This window comes from Tamandua tetradactyla, chromosome 4, assembly GCF_023851605.1.
Source record: "Tamandua tetradactyla isolate mTamTet1 chromosome 4, mTamTet1.pri, whole genome shotgun sequence".
Lineage (NCBI taxonomy): Eukaryota > Metazoa > Chordata > Mammalia > Pilosa > Myrmecophagidae > Tamandua > Tamandua tetradactyla.
Window position 1 is genome coordinate 32,266,314 of NC_135330.1, and position 23,115 is coordinate 32,289,428.

General features: G+C 34.3%; 1 protein-coding gene across 6 annotated transcripts in view; it reads left to right on the top strand.

Moving 5' to 3' along the window:
* Nucleotides 1-23,115, top strand: part of RASAL2 (RAS protein activator like 2) — a 562,368-nt gene that overhangs the window by 168,570 nt on the left and 370,683 nt on the right. For 2 of the 6 annotated variants that reach the window (XM_077157099.1, XM_077157100.1), the window contains exon 1: nucleotides 973-18,558. The exons of the other annotated variants lie outside the window; for them this stretch is intronic. In XM_077157099.1, the coding sequence (XP_077013214.1) occupies nucleotides 17,967-18,558 (592 nt within the window). In that variant the 5' untranslated portion in view covers nucleotides 973-17,966. Of the gene's footprint in view, nucleotides 1-972; nucleotides 18,559-23,115 lie in introns of those variants that run through there. 6 annotated transcript variants of the gene reach the window in all.

Here is a 23,115-nt window from a genome sequence, read left to right on the forward strand (position 1 = left end):
AGGCCTGGGCTGAGCTGCTAGTGCTGAGATGAGGAATGCCGAGCTGCTTAGCTGTGCTACATTGCGATCTCCCATTTAAGCACCACCCGATTAAGTCAAACGTCACTCATTGCAGCAGACACGCCTCCTAGCTGACTGCAGATGTAATTGGCAACAGATGAGGTTCACGTACTGTTGGCTTATGTCTGCAGCAACAAGATTAGGTATGCTCACCTGGCCAAGTTGACAACTGAATCTAACTAACACACTGGGTAAACGTTATGTTTTTCTAACTTTAAAGCATATATTCTCTCTTACTCTCCAGAGCACTTCTAATCTGCCAGCAATCAATATAGAACTTTCCCTACAGTAGACCTGCTAGATTGACCCACTAGTTATCAATTTTTCTAATTTTTTCTTTCTCTGCTTTTTTTGTCCTTTTCTGGATATTTTGCCACTTTTGTTTCCCAAGTGATCTTTTAAGGCTTTTTTTTTGTCTTTTTGTTTTATTTTGGCTATTTTGAATTCCTCTATTTATTTTAATGGAGGCCAACATGTGCTTGAATCATTCTCAGAGTGATAATAAGAGTTTTTTTTTCCTTAACTTTTCTTTCCTACTTCATCTCTATTTCTTGGATTTTATTTCTGCTTGAAATTCTTTGTGCTTGTTGAGGCTGTGACTTGATATCATTTGTCAGATATGGAAAATTTTCAACCAATCATATTTTTCCTGTCCTTTTTTTTTCTTTTCCTTTTGTGACTCCAATTTAGTATGTTAAACTTTGTCACTATAGCTCCTTCTTCTCCTATATTTTTACATTTTTCACATTTTGTTTTCCAGTGTTTTATTCTGAATAGTTTGTTCTATCTTAATTCTCTCTTCTCTTGTGTCTAATTTTCTTTTTTCTGTCCTGTGATTTTTATTTACTTCTTTTTTGAATATGCTATAGCACTTTTTATAATTTGCAGTCTTTTGCCAACTTTTCAAACGTGGCTTTTATTGCCCCATATATTAAAACCATATAATTATATAGATTTGGTCTTGTGATTCTAATACATGATATCTCAGTTTGTTGATGGGTGCGTTTTTTTTGCATGATTTTACTTGTTTGTGTTTATGATTTCTTGTCTTGTATTTGGTTATCTTTCTGTGCTGAACATTGCATGGCTTCACAGTTCCTTATATACAATTCCAAAATCCAAAAATCTCTGACAGCTAAATGTCTTTTCATGGCTATTTGGTGGTAAAACTTGACCTAACTGAATTTACCTGCTGTGAACTGACACAAGCCTATTTAGTTTTATCCCACTTAGTGTGAATGTTCATACATTTTGTTTGAGAGTGATAATTAAGTATTGCCCCACACCCCACTGGTGTGTAGTAGTGTTACCTAATTGGAACATATAGATATATAAATAATAAAAATTTGAACTCTTCTGAATTCTGAAACATGTTTGTCCTGAAGGTTTGGATGAAGAATAGTGGACCTACAAATTGGAATAGTTGTTACCTCTGGGTCAGAGGAAGTGGGTGGTTATAGACTGGAAAAGAGTATGTGAGGAGCTACCCCTAGAAGCTAAAAGTCTATATTTTGATCTGATGGTGAATACACATATGTAAAAACTCAGTGAACTTTGTACTTTGCGTATGTGGCGTGCTTTACTATACTATATATAGCTTATGCCTCAAAATAAAAAAATGTAAAGAAAATACATTCCCGCCTAAATTCAGGGATCTAAGCACGATAACTAAGTTGTATCTTTTTTGTAGTAGCAGTTACTGTAACTACACAAATTATAACTTATTTGGAACTTAGCGATTTGGAAGCCTAACTTAACCAGGTCATATATAAAGTAATTTAAAGCTAAGCCAAAAGAAAACCAAAGCCTTTTGAGTAACCAAGATAGGTTTCACAGAATTGATGCCAATGACTGAAAAAGAAGTCCTGGACTTGTGTGTTTTTATTTTGAACTTGTTACTAGTAGGGTTATCTGGCTTCTAAGCAGATAGCTTATTACATAGTGCATATTAGCCATTTTCTGTAATGGCAATTTTCCTGTTACTTTATTTCTGGTCGTTTTCAAACTTTATTTTAGCTGTGGGTTTTTTTTTCTTCAGATGTTATCTCATATGGAAGCACAGTAAACAGTAAAATTTCTGATTGTAGCAAAGGCAAGGATATATTACCATTCCTTTTCACTTAGCATATTACTCCTATCATATAGATAAAGAAGCTTAGGTAACTTGCTTTAAATAACTCAACTGATAATAGCAGTCAATATTTACACTTGACTGTGGTAGATACTCATTAGATGTTCACCAAACCTGTTTTGTTTTCATTCTGGGTGCATAACTGGGCTGTTTCTCTTAGTCTCACTTGCCTAAGTGATGTGGCCATGTGTCTGAGTTCTAATCAAGTGAACAGATGGAAATGATGTATGCCACTTTTCAGCTGGGAAAAAAGAATGGCGTTCCAGGACTGACAACCTGTGATCGTTGGTTTTGGCTTTTCTGCCCATGGTGGCATCTTCTCCTCTCTATTCTGGTTCAGTTGATTTCCAGCTTCTAGCTGCTCCCCATAGCTTATCTTTCCAACTTCTTTTGCTTATAAAATCTTTAGCCATATTGGATTGAGTCCCACCTTCCATTCAGTTTGGGTACACCTTAACTAATGATATCTTCAAAGGTCCCCTTTACAATTGGGGAATCACATAGAATCACAGGTTGACCTGAATGTGCATTTTGTGAGGGGCATGATTTAATCCCCAGCATCATCCTTTTACTTTGAACCTCCTTGTATCTTTGCTTTTAAGGTGAGTGTCTTATAAAGGGCATAGAGTCGGGTCATCCTTTCTTATCCATTTTGTCAATCTTTGCCTTTGGACTGGCAAATTTAACCCATTTACATTTATGTTAACTGCCAGTAATGTAAGAATTACTCCTGCTAATTTGCTGTTTGTTTTTTGTGAGCCATATACCTTTTTTTCTGTCCCTCAGTATTTCCATTACTTCTACTTTTATATTCAGTTGGTCTTTTGTAGTGAACCCTTTAGGATCCCATCTCATATCCTTCTTTGCATATTTTTTCAGATATATGATTAGGATGTTAAACTCAGCATCCTAAATCTGTAGCAATCTTATTTGCTACCTATTTAACTTCAATACCATATGTAAATAATGTTCCTGTCTGCCCACTTTTATGTTTGTCTTATTACAAGTTACATCTTTATATCTTGTATGTTTAAACCCATAGAGTCATTACTTTTTATGCATTTGCATTTTAGATCCTGTAAAAAATAAAAAGTGGAAGCTCAAATCAAAAATATAATAGTACTGACATTTATATTTACCTTTACCAGAGATATTTATTTCTTCATGTGGCTTTGATCTATTGTCTAGTATCCTTTTTACCTGAAGAAGTTCTTGTAGCATTTTTTTGTAGGGCTGGCCTACTAGTGATGAGCTGTCTCAGTTTTTGTTTATCTGGGAATGTCTTAATCTCCCCCTTCTTTTGAAAGATTATTTTGCCAGATAAAGAATTCTTGGTTTGATTTTTATTTTTCTTTCAGCATTTTAAATATGTCATCCCACTGTTTTCTTGTGCATGGTTTCTGATGAGAAATTATCACTTAATCTTACAGGAGTCCCCTGTACATGACTCATTTCTTCTCTCTTTCAGGATCTCTTTGTCTTTTGACAGTTTAATTATAGTGTGTCTGGGTGTGGTTTTCTTCATGTTTATCCTGTTTGGGGTTCGCTGGGCTGTTGAATATATTGAAAAACATATTCATGCTTTCCATTGAATTTGGGAAGTTTTGTGCCATTATTTCTTTGAATATTCCTTTTGCCCCTTTCTTCTCCTTCTGACACTCCATAACGCATGTATTGATATACTTCATGGTGTCCCACAGATCTTTTAGGCTTTATTTACTTTTCTTCAGTTTTTCTTCCTTTTGCTTCTCAGACTGCATAATTTCAATTTTCTTGTCTTCAGATTCATTAACTGTTTCTTCTGCCAGCTCTAATCTGTTGTTGATCCCCTGTAGATAATTTTTTATTGCCATAACTGTGTTCTACACCTCCAGTATTTCTGTTTGGTTACTATCTCTTTACTGAAATTCTAATTTTGTTCTATCATTTTCCTTAGTTTTTTATCTGTTTTCTTTTAGTTCTTTAAGCATACTTAAGGCAATTTTTTAAAGAGACCCTACTGTTATATCCAAAATCTGATCTTGTCCTTAATGGTTTCTAATGCTTTCTCTTGCATAGTCCATCATTTCCTTTCTTTTGTATGCCTGAAAATCTGTTTTTGAATACCATACATTTTAATATTTTTATGCATCATCTCTGAAATTTAGCCACTGAGATGCTTGTTTCTTATGTTTGTACTGTGTAATTATTACGTCAGAGATTTCCTTGACTGTTAGGAGCTTAGAACAGTAACAGCAATCCCCACAAAGCAACAGCAACAACAACAAAAAACAGTAGCAGGTTTGCTTATGTGGGTATTCTCCTTCAGAGCTTGACCTGTCTCACAATGCATCTAAAGAAAACCCTTAGACAAAAGTGCAGGGCCCTCCCCATGTTCCTTATTCTTTTCTCTGTCTTGTCCTAGTCTTGTTCACATGGCTGTAGGAATCTCCTGCCATATGGATTCAAAAGTTTCCCTTTCCTCCAGTAAGCTCTCTCTCCTTCTGGTCCCACATACCATGCTGCATTTCCAAAGTTGGCACTCCTTTTCCCCATGTAGATGTCCCTTGACTGCTCTCCCACAGTGCTCCAGCTGCCTTACGAGCTACCTCCACACACAGGGCAGGCTCTGGGATGGCAGGCCAACAGAGTGTCCTGATTTAGTCCTTCAGCCTGCCACCAGTCAAACTGGCACAGACATACCTACAGCTGAGTATGTGGACAACGGTTACTCTGTTCTCTTTGGAGCTGGGATCTGATACCTACTCTGTGAGTACAGATTTGTTCCCTGGTGAGCTGGGGAGGGAGGTGGCTAAAAGACTAGTGTGATGGTTAGGTTCTACTGTCAGCTTGGCCAGGTGATGATGCCCAGTTGTCTGCAAGGATATTTCATCACTGATTGATAAACTGGGAGGCTGATTTATTAATTATCAGTCAGTTGATTACAGCTATGGCTGATTACATCTATCATCTATCATCAACTGAAGACCTGTCTCCCACAATGAGATAATCCAGTCAATTGAAGACATGAGTTTTCGCTGTTTCTTTAGTCAACGAGTCTCCTCTGGAGTTTGTTGCGATCCTTCATTGGAGTTACCAGCTTCACAGTCTACCCTATGGATTTTTGACTCTTCCATTCCCACAATTGCGTGAGACACTTTAATAAATCTCATATTCACAAATTTCTCCTGTTGGTTCTGTTTCTCTAGAGAACCCCATACCATAATACCATATGATTAATACCATAGCAAGTTTGTCAAGAGGTTTTCCTACCTTTTTAAAAAAAAAAGTTTTATTCACATATCGTATAATACATCCAAACTGTACAATTGGTGACCCTTGGTATAATCACATAGTTATGAATCTACCACTATCACAATGAATTTGAGAACATTCTCATTTCTTCAGAAAAAAAAATCCCATACCCCTTTAAGTACCCTATTATTGATGCTTAGCTTTGTTACAATTGATGCAATAGTACAATGTTACCATTAACTATAGTCCTTAGTTTGTATTAATTGTTTTTTGCCCATATACCACCCATAGTAGTGATGTACATTTGTTCTAGTCATGTAAAAACTTTCTTATATTTGTACAATTGATCACAGTTATCATCCATTTTTAAGTTGCCTTTTCTTGATTCTGTGCTTGCCTACTTACTGCGAACCTTTAACTGTTTTCTGGAACTTTGAGAAAGATATTCTGCCAATTTCGTTTGTTGTCTAAAACTTTGTGGGGGTGGAGGATGGAATCCTGGATTACATCGTTTTCCCATCTTGGTCTGCTGAAGCTTAGAATAATTAGCACTTTCCATTTTTAGTGCTAAGTTAAGTCTACCTTAGAATCACGTGATTGGTCTTTCAGAAAGAAAAAGAGAAAAAGCCTACTAATATTTTCTGTATCTACTAAATAGTTATCTCTGGGGTCAAAAATAAACTATGCTCTAGCAAGTTAAAGCAATATTTCTTGACCCTTTCTTGCCTTTTCCTTTTACTTCCTTTAGTATTCTTCTCTAAACATATCATTTAAGACCAAAGAACATACTACTTGGTTGAAGGAAAATAATTTTCTGGAGCGTATTTCACTGCCCCCCTTTTTTGGATTCTGTATTTAGATGTGCTCTTCCTGGTATCAGAGGTAATGCTATACTCAGATACATACACACTGACCCTTCTTAGTAGTAGTTGGAAGTTCACTTTTTATTAATTAATTCAACAAATTTTTATTGACTGCCTCTCATATACCAGACACTGGAGAAGCTGACGAAAATAAAAACAGGCATGGATTTTACAGCCTAGTTGGTAAAATGGGCATTGATCAATAATCTTATAACCAAATATACAATTACTACTATGGCATATCAGATGACCCTAGTTAGGGAAGTCAGGAAAAGCCTTTCCTGAGGACATAACACTTGAGCTAAAATCTGAAGCACAAGTAGGCATTAACTAGGGAAGGAGGAGAGGCAGAGGGAACAGTCTGAGTAAGAGGCCCGTGGGAAAAAGAGTAGCAAATATGAAGGGCTGAAAGAATTCATGTATCTACAAGAAAGAGGGTAGGTGGGGACCAGGCTATATTAAGGAAATGATGTGGAAGAGGTGATAGAGGCTATCTTAAGGAATTTTGTCTCGATTATAAGAGTAGTGGGAAGACATAGAAGAGTTTTATATAGGACACAGTAAATTTATATTTTGAGAAGATTATTCAGAGTACAATAGGAAAAATGATTTGCAGGGGAACATAATAGATATGTACATAAGTTTAGGAGGCTGTTGTACCAGGGGAGAGATAATGGTAGATTGATTTGGAGACGTTAAGAAGAAGATAGATTAAATAATACTTAGGAGGTAAAATCAGTCAGACTTTGGATTGGATATTGAGGAGTAAGAAGGAGATGATTCAGGTTTGAGGTTTATACAACTGGATGGATTTGGTACCGTTTTTTGGATAGGGACATTAGATTAAGACCAGATTTTAAAAGAAAGATCTTGGGATATATATTTTGAATTTGAGATGCCTTTGAGTTAGCCAGAAGCCATCAAAATGAATTTATGAGTATGTTGCTCAAAGGACAACAGGTCTGAAATGGAGGTGTAAGTACATGTTTGTGGACAGTGTAGCTGGTGACGATATGGAGACAGGGTACAAAAGACCAAGCCTTGAAAAACTCCCAACATTTAGAGGTTGGATAGAGGAGACAAAACCTCAGAGAGAGAAGGTGTGATCAGAGGGATTAGAGGACTATATATATAAAGAAAACTTTTAATAATGGCATCAGAAATCATCAGGTTTTTTTTTTAATTAAAAAACATTGATTTTGACATTTGTCTTTTAAATGAGAAGCAGCTGTATATGTGTCAGGTGTGTCTTTCATTTCTAAGACTTAGAAGGAAGGTATTTTTTGTCAAAGGAAGTGTTTCATCAGGAAGCAGATGTATCCACTGATAGCAGATGGGAAAGGGATGTTTTGTTATTAATTACTTAGCTTTGTATAAGCAAGGACTTTGCATTTTTGAAAGAAGTCTTCTGGTCAATCGAAATGAATCGCATTTTTAAAGCTTTTTATGGTTTTATCTAAGAGGTATGTGCCTTTATTTTATTAATGGAATATCAGAACTTTTTGTTAATTGTGGCATAACTCAGGTCTACTACAAAAGAACATGTGGGATATATAGAATAGAAGTTCTGTATAGAAAAGGTATGTCATAAGATCTGGAAGTGGTCCTAGACTATGTGACTATTTGTAGATTGAGAAAGCTCAGGTTTTGCTTTTTCATCTCTACTTGCATCTTTTTTTAAAAATTAAATCCATAAAGACATTTTAATGAAAGACTGGTTTCCTATTAAAAACTTTAGACAGAAAGAATTTTAGCATTAAAACTAAATACCACTAGAATATTGAGTACTTAATGTCACACCTGTGCATTTGAAGCCTAAATTTCTCTACTTTTTTATGTGGATTATAGTTTGGAAAATGCTTCTTGAGGCAGATGGTAGAGTCCTGAACTGATAATTAGGATACACCCTGTGTTCTTGTCTTTTTGTTGATAACCAAGTAGTTATGGACAAATTCCGCCTTTCTGGCATTTTTGGATTACTTACAATATAAAAGAGTTGGTTAAGTTGATTTCTGACGTCCTGTCTGGTTCCTCCGTTTTCTAATTTTTATTCCTTAGGTTCACGATAAAGCTTTTATTTTTGCTGTGGATAGATTTTAAAAATACATATATTTTAATTTTTTTGCTTTAAAAGGCATAAAAATATATTTGCTCATTGTAAGACTTTGTATATTACAGAAATTAATGATATAAACAATGAAAATCTCGTAATTCCACTTTAAAAGAAAATAACTAAAAATTTCCTATACATGCATATTCCACCATGTGTGTACTGACATATTGTAGTAATCTTTAAGAAAAGGGATCTTACTTATTATGGTATATCTTGCATTTTTATGTTATCTGTTGGACCCCTTTCCAGGTAAATTTATCTTTAAGTTTTTTCCTAAGTATTATTTGTCATGGCTAAAAGTTAAAACTGTATAGTAGGTCTAAGGCGATTTCTAAGTTGTACTCTCCATTAGTAAGTACTCTTGTGTGTCTTTGTACCACATATAAGAATTAATCTTTTTCTTTTTGTCAGTGATTTATTTAGTCAGTTAAATAAATTAAACGGTGTTTAATTTCACATGTCAACTACCTAGGTTATGGTGTACTATTTTTGGTGAAATAAACACTGGCCTGATTGTTACTGTGAGGCCATTTCATAGATGGATTTCCATCATTAGTCAGTTGATTTTACCTGTGGCTGATTGCATCCCACGATCAACAAAGGAGATTTCCTTCAGCAGTGAGAGGTGTCTCTTCATCCCATCAGATGGAAACCTTAGAAATTGAGCACTGAGGATATCAGCAGTCAGAAGGAACAGTTTCTATCTTTACTTCAGTCAGCTAGCTTCTACTGGGAATTCATCATCTTCATCAGAATTTCCAACTTGTGACTTCTCTTGGGGAACTCAACTTCATCTTCACCAAATTTTCAACTTGTGGTGGCCTGCCCTGCGAAATTTGGACTTGCCAATCCTCATAGTTGTGTGAGCCGATTCCTGTAAAAAAATCCGTTTATATCCAATTGGTTCTGTTTTCTGACCAATACGTTCAATCTCCTGCTGATGGTCATTAGGCTCTCCCTCTCTTCCTTCCTTCCTTCCATGAAAAAAAATGCTGCAGTTAACAGTCATATGTATCTTTGTGTATTGGTATGAATGTTAAATGTGGAAGATTGTTGGGGTTTTTAATTGTAACTTAGTTATGGGTTGTAAATAAGGGTTGCTGTATCCAAGGAAGTGATTCGACTAGGATTACTCTATATGTGATTCTCATTTAGCAGACTACCAGGAGTACTGTTAGATATCCATGTGATATATAAAATCTTACAGAACATTTCAGGCAAATGTTCTCTCTTTGTCCTTGTATCCCAATACAGTTTTCTGTTTTAGTGAACCTAGCTAAATTTCATAGGAGCTTTGCAGACTCCTTTTACTCCTTTCAGTTTAATATTTATCTATAGCTCGTTATTCACAGTGTGGTCAATGAACCAGCAACACAGGTTATCACCTAGGAGCTTGTTAGAAACGTAGAAGAATCTCAGGTCCTATCCTACATGTACGGAATCAAAATCTACATTTTCATGAGATCCCCTGCTGATTTATCTCACTAAAATTTGAGAAGCCCTGGACAAAAATCAGATCTACTGTTTTGTTTTCTTGCACCTGGTCCCCCGGTCCTTATTGCTCTGCTTAAGAAAGAAGACAGGAAATAAAAATACAAAAAAAATTGAATTGAATTAAAAAGCTGATTTTACTAAGACTAAGAGTTACTTTCCCCCCTGCTTTTATTGTGCCTTCCAATGATAGGGTCTCCTGCTGATTTTTACCTGTTTTTTTATCATATAGGTTGTATGGAAGGAAAGAGAAGATTTAGTCGGCACTGTTTTAATGTGTGTTCTGACAATGAGAATTTGTTGCACACAATTCTTTCATACAGTTGTGTTCCATACAATTTCACGTTTGCTTTTATGCCATTCCTCTTTGAGAAACACCAGCTGAATGCAGAAACCTTTACCCAGCTAAACCAAGGCACATAGGAATATTCAAAATGCACACACCTTAAATAACTACCAAGTATCTCAGTTTTCTGCCATATAAAAATACCCCAAACACATACATTTCAAACAAGTACCATCTGGTGTTAAAGCTGTCCCTCTGATTTCCTCCCCCCATCATTTTATAATAACTCAAAAGCTGTTGTACCTTTTCAAGGTACCTTTTCAACCTTTAAGTCTTTTTCAAGATGAATTGCCATATTTGTATAGTATTTATATGTTTCTTAACCATTTAACATGTGTTAAATTGTAGTGCAGATTTTATTAGCTTCCTATCTTATTTTAGTTGCCATTGTTGAAGTTTCTGAGTATTGAATCCCCAACCCTATCTTCCCCATAAGCCCCATGATTTTATTATGCAATTTTGAATAATGATGTTCAGAAATGAATATACCACATCATAGCAGAACTGAATATACATCCAAAAGAATCAAAAAAGAAATTGGTGTCATACCTTATTTCCTAGACTTAGTAAACGTCCCTTTCCTACACACTATATTTTCCCCTTTCCAGTGTAAGCCTTTCCTGAACAGCTAGAAGATATATAAGAGGGAAGGACAGTATCTGTCCTATGCTTTTTTGTTCCTTTTGTCCTATTATAGTGCTTGATACCTGGTAGTTGCTCAATAAAATTTTGAAATTTGGTTCCATATAAATATATGTACTTATGCACTCGTTCAGTGAATTCACCTTTAATCAGAATGGTGCTTAAGGCTGTACTTTAAATATTAAAATTATTATTAAATAAAATTTTTAAGTAATTAGTTGTTACTTGAAGTGACAGAAACATTCATGTTTTGACATTCAACCAGCAGCCAATTTTTTTGTTGTTGTTTGCGTGGGCAGGCACCGGGAATTGAACCTGGGGCTGTGGGAATTGAACCCGGATCTTCAGCATGGCAGGTGAGAACTCTGCAGCTGAGCCACCGTGGACCGCCCAACCAGTCAATTTTTAAAGTAGGATTCTTAGTGAAAATAGAAATTCAGTGGTGCTAGGGTCATTGTTTCTTATTTTAAGAAATTATAAATCCTTTAAATATTTTTTCTTGATTTATAAATTTATTATGCCCATTTTAGAAAATTTGGAAAATGAGGAGGGCCAAGTTACTGTTTTAAATTCAGATCAAAGGTAAAGTTTGGAGAAATAATTAACATAAATGATATTATGCTTTCATAATGAGAGAAGGTAATTTTGAGCATTTACCAAATCAAATTTTGGCTGATTGTAAGAGAGTTGAATATTCTCCTTTATTTCTTTGCTCCAGTTTATAGATTGCCATGTTCTCAGTCTGTGGTTCTTTCTGCTTTCGAATTTCTCTTGATTCTTTTTTTTTTTTGTCTTATTTAATATTGTTCAGTTCCATATTCCTTGAGTAAATAGGGGAGCTTCTGGTACCAAGAATTGTGATAGTTTTCAAAAGAATTGAGTTGATAAATTTAGAAATAACCACAATTCTTATTACCCATAAGCTTACTTATTTGATGTTAGGCTATTTCTCATATGAGTCTCTGAATTTCACAGTGCTGATTACAGGGTTCAAGTTCTACTTCCACTGAGCAACTTTTCTCAAAATTATAGCGTTAGTTTAACTTTCTGCTGAGGTATTTTAATGGGGTGTTCTTGAGGAGCTTCCTTCCTCCATAAAATCTGTGAAGTTATATATAGCCTTATGATACTCAAAAGATGTTCAGAAGCAAAAAATCTTATTATAGTCCCAAAAGAAGTAGTCGTGAAATTAAACAAATTTTATGTTTTATTTAAAATAGTTTTAAACCTTTAGAAAATTCATGAGAGCACAGTAAACTCCCATATACCCTCTATCTTGATTCTACAATTGTTTACATTTTGCCTTGTTCACATCATTATATTTTATTTACTTCTACATGCCCAGCTTAAATCATTTGAGAGTAAGTTGGAAACACTCTATTCCTTTATCCCTAAATACTTCTGTATGTATTTCATTTAAAAAAAAAAGACATTTTCCCATATGACCACAGTAAAATTATCAAAATCACAGTAAAACTATCAAAATCAGGAAATTTAATATTGATATATTATCAAATCCCCAACCTATATTCAAATTTTTTCAGTTGTCTCAATAATGTCCTTTATAGCTATTTTTCCTTCCAGTATCTGATCCAGAATCATGCATTGCATTTAAATTTCTCTATATATACTTAAACTGGAATAGTTTTGTAGCCTTTCTTTTTTTTTCTTCTTGTCCTTGATCTTTTTGAGGTGTGCAGGACCATTATTATTTTATTTATTTTTTTTATTATTTATTATTATTTTTGTGCATGGGCAGGTACCAGGAACCGAACCTGTTTTTTTTTTTTTACGTGGGGCAGGCATCGGGAATCGAACCCGGGTCCTCTGGCATGGCAGGCAAACATTCTTGCCTGCTAAGCCACAGTGGCCTGCCCTGAACCCATTTTTTTAAAAAAATTACTTTTATTTTTAACTTTTTTTATTGTGTAGTATAACATATATACAAAACAAAGAAATAAAAAAGCAGTAGTTTTTCAAAGCACTCTTCAATAAGTAGTTTCAGGACAGATCCCAGAGTTTGTCATGGGCTACCGTATTTTCTGCCCATATTTTTCCTTCTAGCTGCTCCAGAATATAGGAGGCTAGAGGGCTTAAATATTTTTTTTATCATCACAATAGACTTTTTTCCTTCTTTTTTTTTGTGAGAAATAACATATGTACAAAAAAGCCATAAATTTCAAAGCACAGCACCACAGTTAGTTGTTGAACATATTTCAGAGCTTGACGTGGGTTACAATTCCACAATTTTAAGTTTTTACTTCTAAGTACTCTAAAATACTGGAGAGTAAAAGAGATATCAATGTAATGATTCAGCATTCATATTCATTTGTTAAGTCCTGTCTTCTCTGTATAACTCCACTATCAACTTTGATCTTTCCATCCTTCTCTCTAGGAGTATTTGGGCTATGGCAATTCTAAATTTTACATATTGGAAGGGTCTGTAGGACAGTTATTTTGTAGAATGTTCTTTGATTTAGAATTGTCTGGTGTTTCTCATGAAACAGATTATGCATTTTGGCAAGAATAACACAAAAGTGATGTGTTCTTCATGTCATTAGGCACATAACATCAATTCATATTCCAATATTGGTGATAATTTTGAACACTTGGTTACGATACTATGTGCCAGGTTTTTCCTCTGTCAATTATTACTTTTTCCTTTGTGATTAATAGGTACTTTGTGGGGAGGTACTGTGTGAGTGTAAATATCTTGTTCCTCGTCAAATTTTTACCCAATAGTTTAAATATTTATTGATTATTTTCTAATTGCATCATTCCTTCCATATTCATATTTGACATTTTACTATAAGTAGGATTTTTCTTTCCCATGTATTTGTTTGTTCATATCAAAATGGATTCATAGATTATTTATTCATACTATCATCACTTATTTAATGCTCAGGTATTTCTGGATTTGGCCAGTGGGCATCCCCTTCATGCATTCTTCTATCCTTCACCATTTCCATATTTTAACCCCCTTCTCCAGCAGTGAGAAACATGGTACCCATTATTCTCAATGTATGTATATTTTCCCTCAAGTATAGAATATACAGAAAGTAGCTTTGGGTTTCCTAACTGATACTACTGTAATAAACAAACCCACTAGGTCAAGTTCAGTATTCCTTACACTTTTTTAAAGTGAAATTTAATTATGGTGAAGTGTTTAAATCTGAAAAGAACAATTTGATGAGTTTTAATCAATACATACACCCATGTTTGGTAGATTGAAATGTGTACCCAGTTTGGACATGGTCTTGGTCCACATTCTGGTAGATATGGACCCACTGTAAGTAAGATCTCTTCAAGATGCTACTTCATTTAAGGTGTGGTTCAGCTGAATCATGTGGGCTTTAATCTGTTTTATTGGAGTCCTTTATAAGCAAAGTGACAGTCAGATGAAGGGAGAAGTTATGGGGAATAGGCAGAAGCTAGATGTCATTGGAACCCAGAAGAGAAAGGAGAAGAAGCTGCTGTGTGCCATGTACAGAAAAGCCAAGGAACCCCAAAAGATTGCTGGTCAGCAAGGAGATACTGACCTCAGGAGGACCCAAGCCTTCTAGTCTCTGAAACCTTCAGCTAATAAATTCCTATTGTTAAGCCAACCCATTGTATGATACTTGTTTTAGCCGCCAGCAAACTAAAAATCATATGACCAAGTAACCCACATCCCTATCAATACAGAATGTTTTCATGACTCCCAAAAGTCTCCCAGTGCCCCTTATTAGTTAATAGTGTCCTCTACCATTGAGAGTTGCTTTTCTGATTTTTTTTCCATTGTAAATTAGTTTTCCCTTTTCCAGAATGCCATATAAATGAGACCATACAATGTGTGTTTTTTTGTGTCCAGTTTCTTTTGTTCATATAATAGCTGGGAGATTCATCCTCATTGTGTTGTTTATTAGTAGTTCATTCTTTTTATAGCTGAATACTATTCCACTATATAAACATACTACAGCTTGTTTATCCTTGTGATGGACTAATGTGACAGACATTTGGATTGTTTCCAGTTTATAGCTGTTATGAATGAAGTTGCTCTGAAAATACAAGTACAAGTACATATATTTTTATTTCTCTTGAGTAAGTACCTAAGAGTGGAATTGTTGGGTCATAGCATATGGTGCTAATTTGAAAAGATTTATGTAACCTAGAAAAGCCATGTTTTAATCCTAATCAATCTTCTGGAACACTGGTTTTTCTAATCCCTATTCAGCACTATAGGTTGGGGGTTTGATTAGGTTATCTCCACGGAGATGTAACTTGCCCATTTGTGGGTATTAACTTTTGAATAGAGGGAGATTTGACTCCACTCATTACACGTGGGTCTTGATTAGTTTTACTGGCATCCTTTAAAAGAGGAAGCACTTTGGAAAAAACTTTAGAATGTTGGAAGAGCAACAGAGCACAGTCATGAGAATGATGAGAGAACCACAGAGTCCACCAGCCAGCCATCTTTGGAAATGAAGAAGGAGAACGCCCCCAGGGAGCTTCATGAAGCAAGAGGGTGGAGTGGAAGCTAGTAGAGGTTGCCATGTTCTCCACGTGCCTTTCCAGTCCAGAGAGGAACCCTGAACTTCATCAACCCTTCTTGAGTTAAGGTAACCTCTTGTTGGTGCCTTAATTTGGACATTTTTATACACTTGCTTTAATTTGGACATTCTCATGTCCTTAGAACTGTAAACTTGCAACTTAATAAATTCCCCCTTTGAAAAGCCATTCCATTTCTGGTATATGCATTCTGGCAGCTAGCACACTAGAATACATATATATATGTTTTACTCCATAAAAATACTGCCATACTTATACTTATTCCATAGTAGTTGTACCCTTTTTTAATGCTCCCACTACCAATTATGTGAGTTCTGTTTGTTCCACATCCTTGCCAATATCTGGTAATATCAGCCCTTTACATTTTAGCCATTCCGGTGGGTATGGGTGATATTTCTTTGCACTTTTAATTTGTATTTCCCTAATGACTAATGAAATTAAATACTTTTTGTATCTTATTGGTCATTATGTATCTTTCTTTGTGAAGAATTTGTCCAAGTGTTTTGCCCATTTTTAAAACTAGGTTTTTGTCTTTATTAAGGAGTTGTAGGAGTTCTTTACATATTCTGGTACAGTTCTTTTTGAGATATTTTTACTCTGAATATTTTGTCCCATTTTGCGATGTCTTCTATTGAGCAGAAGTTTTAAATTTTTATGAAGTCAATTTTAGTTATTTTTTCCTGTCATGGTTATTGCTTTCTGTGTCCTAAGAAACCTTTCCCTACCCTCAGGCCTGTAAAATGTTGTCTTATGTTTTCTTTTATAAGGTTTGTATTTTACATTTTATATCTGCATTTTCATAGTTTGCATATATGTATTTACATTTTACATTTAGTTTTTATACTTAATATTTAGGTGTCTTTTCCATCACAGATTAATTTTTGTGGATGGTGCAATGTGCCATAAAATGATTATTCTGATTTTATATGTCTATTTTGGCAAAACCAACTGCTTCAACATTTCTTTAAGATACAAATACATAAGCTTAGAGACTATATTAGCAAATAAAATTAACTTATTGCTTTTTTATTTATAATTATTGCTTTATAGATAAAAGGAAAACTAGAACATTTTAGTGTGATTAAAGGAATAAATATGTTGTTAAATTTCTTTTATTATTTCTGCAGTAATGGGAAAGATGTAGTATGAAAATCCCTTTTCATTGCACAGATTCTGCAAAGCGGTGGCTAGTTTTTAGTTTTCCAAATGAAATAATCATTTGTACAACTTGCAAAGTGACTTTGATTGCCCTGTTATATCTCTTTTATTGGTAGTCTGACGTCTGTCAGGCTTTCCATTCAAAAGCCCTATTTTCTGGGGTTTATGAGCAGACAGTTAAAAAAAAAAAATTAACCAGACAAAAACTTGGCATTCATGATCTTGATTCAATAAAAGGTACTTGCTTTAGCAAAATTTGAAATAGTCAGCTCTTTCTGAAAGTGGTAAAGAGCACAAAGAAGAAGAAAAGAATTCTTTTGGCTAAACAGAGAGAGAATGTTTTTCCAGACAACTTATCCCAATTAGATTTACAAAACAAACTTTTCCCTTCTAGAAATCATTTAGGTCTGTATGTTTCTATGTTCCATTGGCCACAAGTCTTGCCTCAAGACTTTCCTTTCTTTTGCTATAGTTCATAGCAGATGTTATGTATTCCTGATTTCCTATCTGTCCATTTGTGCATTTCTTAATTTTCCCTGGTATATTTACATCAATCATGACATTAGGTTTTAGCATTCTTTTGACTTTTTTTTTCCCCCTCCTCTTTGGAGTGCCGATTTGACCAAAAGAGTGTGCTTTACCTATTGACTGAGAAACATTAACTTTGAGATACGTTGTGGGCATAACAATGATTTGCTTGAAGTTAAATTTCTGAAATACAGATTTCAAAAGTTGTTCTGAGGAACTGTCTCTCAAAGAGCTCGCTTTTAGGGAAGGTTTTTTTTTTTTTTTCCCCATGAGCAGGCACCAGGAATCAAACCCGGGTCTCTGACATGGCAGGTGAGAACTCTGCCTGCTGAGCCACCGTGTTCCACCCTAGGGAATGGTTTTTTTTCTTTTTTTCTTTTTCTTCCGGAAAGTGTGACTGTCAGCTTGAGTACTTTCATAATCTGTTTTTAACCCACTTTTCATTTGCATGTTGAACCCTTAACTACTATTGGTCCATAAAGGTGTTTGTGGGTTTTTGTCTCTTTTATTTCACTTCTTATTTTTTAAAGATCATTTCCTGAACACATAGGACAGAAAATGTAACCTACTGCAGGATATGAGATGGTCTTTTGGAAGTCTTTACTTTCTCTGTACTCTGAAGATAATTTGCTTCAGGCAGAAGGTTTTTGGGTGCTATGAAATTTCAGAGATCTGGGAAAGTGAAGTAATAACATGACACCAGCTCTTAAACAGCAACATCTGCTGTGGTTCAAAGCCACACAAAGAAAGCTGCTTAAGCAGTTGAATGTTTTGGACTACACGGACAAGTGTGGCTCCACGGCAAAGACTGCAGAGAAGAGGAAAATTAAATCTCAGAGAAATTGTTAAAAAATGGATTCTTTGAAGATGAACATCTTTAAGAGACAAACATCACCTTGTCCTTCAAGGTATCGAAGATCTTTGTCAGAACCTGTTTATGGAAATTTAGATACAGGAACAAGTTTAAAAAGTTATCCATGGTGTGGTCCAATGAAAAACAAGAGGAAGAAAAATGTATATGCTGTTTCCAATCTGGGAAAGCCACTGGGTGCTTATCAGTGGCAAACACATCCCAGCTTTAGGTGGAAAGGGGCCAAGAGGGAGAGAATGCAGAATCATAAAGGAGACCTGGATGAATCACAACAAAAGGTCCTCTCAAAGATGAGTGGTAATGATACTTCTGCTAATGAGGTCCCTGGAACATCACTGGAGCAGCTGAACTTGGTCAACACCCATTCACTTCGGATTCCATTCACCAGATCTATTTCAGAACCAGCACCCCACTGCAGTATCAGATTTGTTAGACCATGGCCGACTTCATTGGGGTCAGTGGAATCTGAGCAGCAGGGATATTTCATCCGTGGTATTTTCTCTACCCTTTCCAATGGCTTCTCCAGGATGCTGAGTCTAAAAGGGGAATCAACCCATCAGTCAGTAAGAGAAGGTATATTATGATGAATAAGGGGAAATAAGGGATGGCTCAGATTTAATTAATATGCAATTTTAATTGTTTGTGCTTTATATTAACCTCAGCCACTCTATTTGCTCATTATATAACAAATTTATTTAATTAGTTCAGTTTTTTTAAAAGGGTAGTCACAGCTTCTGAAACTCTCTTTCAATGAGTGTTAGTAAAGGATAGTAATAAATGAGTGTTTTTTATTAATTAAGAGAATTTTTATTACATTAGACCCTTGAACTTTATTTTGAAGCCTATGTAAAAGTTTTTGTTTTTCTTTTAACCCTCATTAATCCCCACTCATCTACTTTTGCATGCTAATTGCAATGTTAGGGAAGAAATAATCAAGTAATTTCATTATGACAAAGTTTAGAACTAAAAGCAGAATTTCCACTATTGTCTTTTAGTAAAAATTATTTACAATTTAAGACAAGTTATTAGAAAGAACCAGTTAGAGTAGAATTAATTGTTGGCTTTTAATAAGTAGAAATTTTGATATGCTTAGATCAGAAAAACATACAATTTGACTGTGGAAGCCAAGATACAAATCTTAAATTTTTGTTTAGATGACAAAATAGAAATTTGTGTTTGACTCATTTCAGACAACAAAATCAACAAATATTTTTAAAACCTCGTTTAGGGCTTGTTTAAATCTAAGATTGTGTTTTATATCAATGGTGATATACCTAAAGCCAAAAAAAGGATGCTTAAATTTTTATCTGATTGCCTTAGAAATGGCTGACATTATCTGCTGAACTATTTTAATTATGAGTTAGGACCTGTGTTGTTGTTGCTGTTGTTGTTATTCCCTTTTTATAACCTTAAATGGGAAGTCTGATAATATCTTCATCCAGTTGAGCTCATTTTTGACAAGCTCTTACCTTTAAGAGACCTTATGCTTTACCTTTAAGAAAACTTTAAAGCTTATCATTATTATGAAATTGACCACATCAGCAGCAGTTTAAACTCTTTCTAAAATTGTGGAATTATTGAAGAATTTTGTTATTGGAATGTAATTTAATTCCTTTTAAAATAAAGTTGAGAATGCAAGAGTGACATTTCAGTGACAATTGAAGTAATTTTCCAGATATGTATGTGCAAAGAGTTCAGTATTCTTATCTTTCCTAGAGTCTCCTTTGCCCAGTGAACTTTAGTGATGCTATAAAGTGTGCATATTTTCTTCTTCCTGTGGCTCATAGATAATTGACAAGAGGAAAATAGTTTTTGATTGTGTCTCTTGTAATAATCCCATTAACATATTTTTTAAAGGCCAGGTTGCTACATTTCTTTGGATGCTAGTATGCTTGTATTTTCTTAGCCAGGTGATCATTGGGTGATCAAAGTAAAGGAGTATCAAAGGATGTGAAAGACTTAAAATGAATTATTAAGACCAGTGCCTCTCAATATGTTGCATTTTATCAAAGAAACTATATATATTATAGTTATAATATATATTTATGTTTTTACTATATGCATGTAATATTTATATTTGTAAGCATTTTTTGGACTTTTATAGTTCACTTTCAGTTTTTAGCCAATCTACCAGCCATTTATTGACTGCCTACAGTACACAAGGTACTATGAGAATGTGTCCTTTCTCTTTAAACACTTAGGGTATATAAAATGTTCTGTTTTATTGCTTCCTAATATTTACCCATTCTAATCGTAGAATAACTGTGTATGTATAAGCATGTAGAGTTTAAGTTAAAGGTACTATCATAAGGGATTTGAATTTCAATAGAAAGAATAGTACGTAGAGTTTCTACCTGCCAGGTCAGCCAATATTTATTAAACACTTACCATGATATCTCCTAAGTATTCATTAGCAGGGAGCCATTTTTAAGACTGAAATACTGTTTGTTTGTTTGTTTGTTTTGCAAAGATTGCAGCAAATGCCTGCAAATGTCTCCTTTGCTCCTGGCAATAGTCCTAGAATCTATCTGTGGTTTTCTAACTTTCTGCAGTTCCGAACTCCTCTTCATTTATCATTTTCCATAAAAGAAAGATTATGACTGGTACCTAGGAGACTTGAATTCTACTTCCATCTCTGCAAATTAACAGTTGTAAGACTTAATCTCTGATTTCCCTTTACACTTCTGTGGAATGGTAATTCTTTCCTCATAGGGTGATATGAAATTTAAAAATGCTTGTAAACTGTAATGCATTTTGTGAATAGAAGGTGTTATTATCAGAGTTGCTATTGGAATGTTGTGACTAGCTCTGGAATTATTAGAACATAGTTGCCTTCTCAATTCCTTCAGAAAAGTAATATATTTCTGAATTTGAATTTCACTGGTTTTAGAACTGATGTAAGATGATAGAGGCATTAAATAATGCAACATGTATTTAAAACAATTAAAACAGTATTTGGCACATAGCTATAAAACGCAATAAATATTAAAAGTTTCTATTAAGAAACTGAACTTACATGGATATAGTTTTAAAAATATGGAAAGGAGAAAGAGGATACCTGATTGTTGAACTTATTGTAAATAAATGGTAATGTATAGCCTTGCATTGTGTGAATCCAAACTTGTTCTGAGCATGAGCAAGCAATTTTTTGGTGCATTGCTGATTTCAGTTACCCTCATGTTTGGATCAATAAATATACTGAATTGAGGGACCCTAACCAATTTAAGAGAGAGAAGCTCTATGATTTTACTACTATTCTGTGTCCAACCCTTAGGTTATATGATATATATTCCTTCCTCTGATACAATATATATGTCAACATGTACAATATAAAAGAAAAAAAGTGTACTTTGTACAGTTAAAACTAATGTCAACTGCTTTGTGCACAGAGATGTCTAAGCATGGGATCAACATGCTTGCAATACTGGAAATAATTGAAACACCCAGTAATAGAGATTACTAAACAGACTATGGCATATCATATCAACAAAATATCACATAGTCTGTGTTGTTGCCGTTTATCAGCTATACAAAATTTAGAAGAAACTCTGAAATTGTAAGCATAGACGGGATGTAAAATATATGTATCAAGTGTAGGTAATGAATAGAATTCTTACCTACCATGTGGGAGACCCGGGTTCAATTCCTGGCCCATGCACTTCCCAAACAAGCAAACAGAGACCAACAAAAACAAACCAACAAACAAAATAGTCAACAAATGGTGCTGCAATAATGGGATACTCACATGGTAAAAGAATGAAATGTGACCTCACCATACAGCATACAAAAAAAAATGTATGTAATGCCTAGAAAGTTGGGAATTATTGGGAGGCATTTCATTCCTAAGTTATTTTTCCTCCTCTGTCAGTAGTCAGCGATAGAAATGAGAACTTAATAAATTTTTTTTTGTAAGTATGAAAGGAAATGAAATAGCTCCTACTTAGTCTTCCTTTCTGGCTACAGTTTACACTTTTTCTTTATCTATAATGTCATGGAAATAAGAAGATTCTCAATTTCCTCAGTGTTGATTTTGTTTTTCACGACCCCCCTAAATTGGGAATGACTTTCTCTTTTTATTAGATAATTTTCTTTTTAGATACTTTTCTTTTAATATTGTCATTCAATTTTAAACAACTCTTTCATAAAAAAAGGACCTTAAATATCAATTCAACAACAATTTTATTGAGTTCCTGAAACACTGTTCTAACTACTGGGATCACAGCATATTTTATTAAGTAACTAGCTGCTTTCTTATTTATTATAGGGAATCAATAACCACATCAAAAAAATTTATAAAGTACTACAAGTTTGCAAGACATTGCATATATAATAAATAATAGTATATTTTAGTCAGTATATGAACTTATATAGTGCCTCAGATCTCTATAAACTGGACCTTCTATTTTCTTTAAGGCCTAATTAAAAACAAAAGAGAGCTCTCAACAAAATACAGCAAAGTATGTTCCCTTCTTACTGTTTCTATCAAGAATCCCTGCATTTCAGCATGCGTAACAATGCTCCCCAGCTAGCATTTTGTAACCCATCTCTTGCATCTAAGCTGTCCTGTAGCTGTTGATCCAAAATTTTTGTCATTTAAAGTATTTATGTTGTATGTTGCTTAGCATCGTTGAAATTAATGCATAAACTTTAAAAAGTTAAGGCAACGATTAAATACTTCAGTTTATTTGTATATAATGCTATATTTTAAATTATTCAACATATTAGCATTAATATAATTATTCAAATTTAAATGTATTCTGAGAAGCAAAGGTTTCAACAATTATGAGATCATTAATGCAAAATATTATAAATGGAAAAGAGAACTTACCTAAAGAAATAATTTTATATTATATAGGCAAATTAGAGCTGAAATTGTGTTAAGAAATTTTGTTTTGAAGTGGCTTTATAGAAAAACAAAACAATTAGATATATCACTTTAAATATATTCCTTAGGTTTTCTCATCGTACGTGTGTATGTTTATTTATTTATTTTTTTTAATTAAAAAAATTTTTTTTGTGGGGGAGCGTGATCTGGGAATTGAACCCGCATGGAAGGTGAGCATTCTACCACTGAACCACCTGTGCACCCTGTATACGTGTATTTTAATATTGTTGTGAGTGTAAAATATG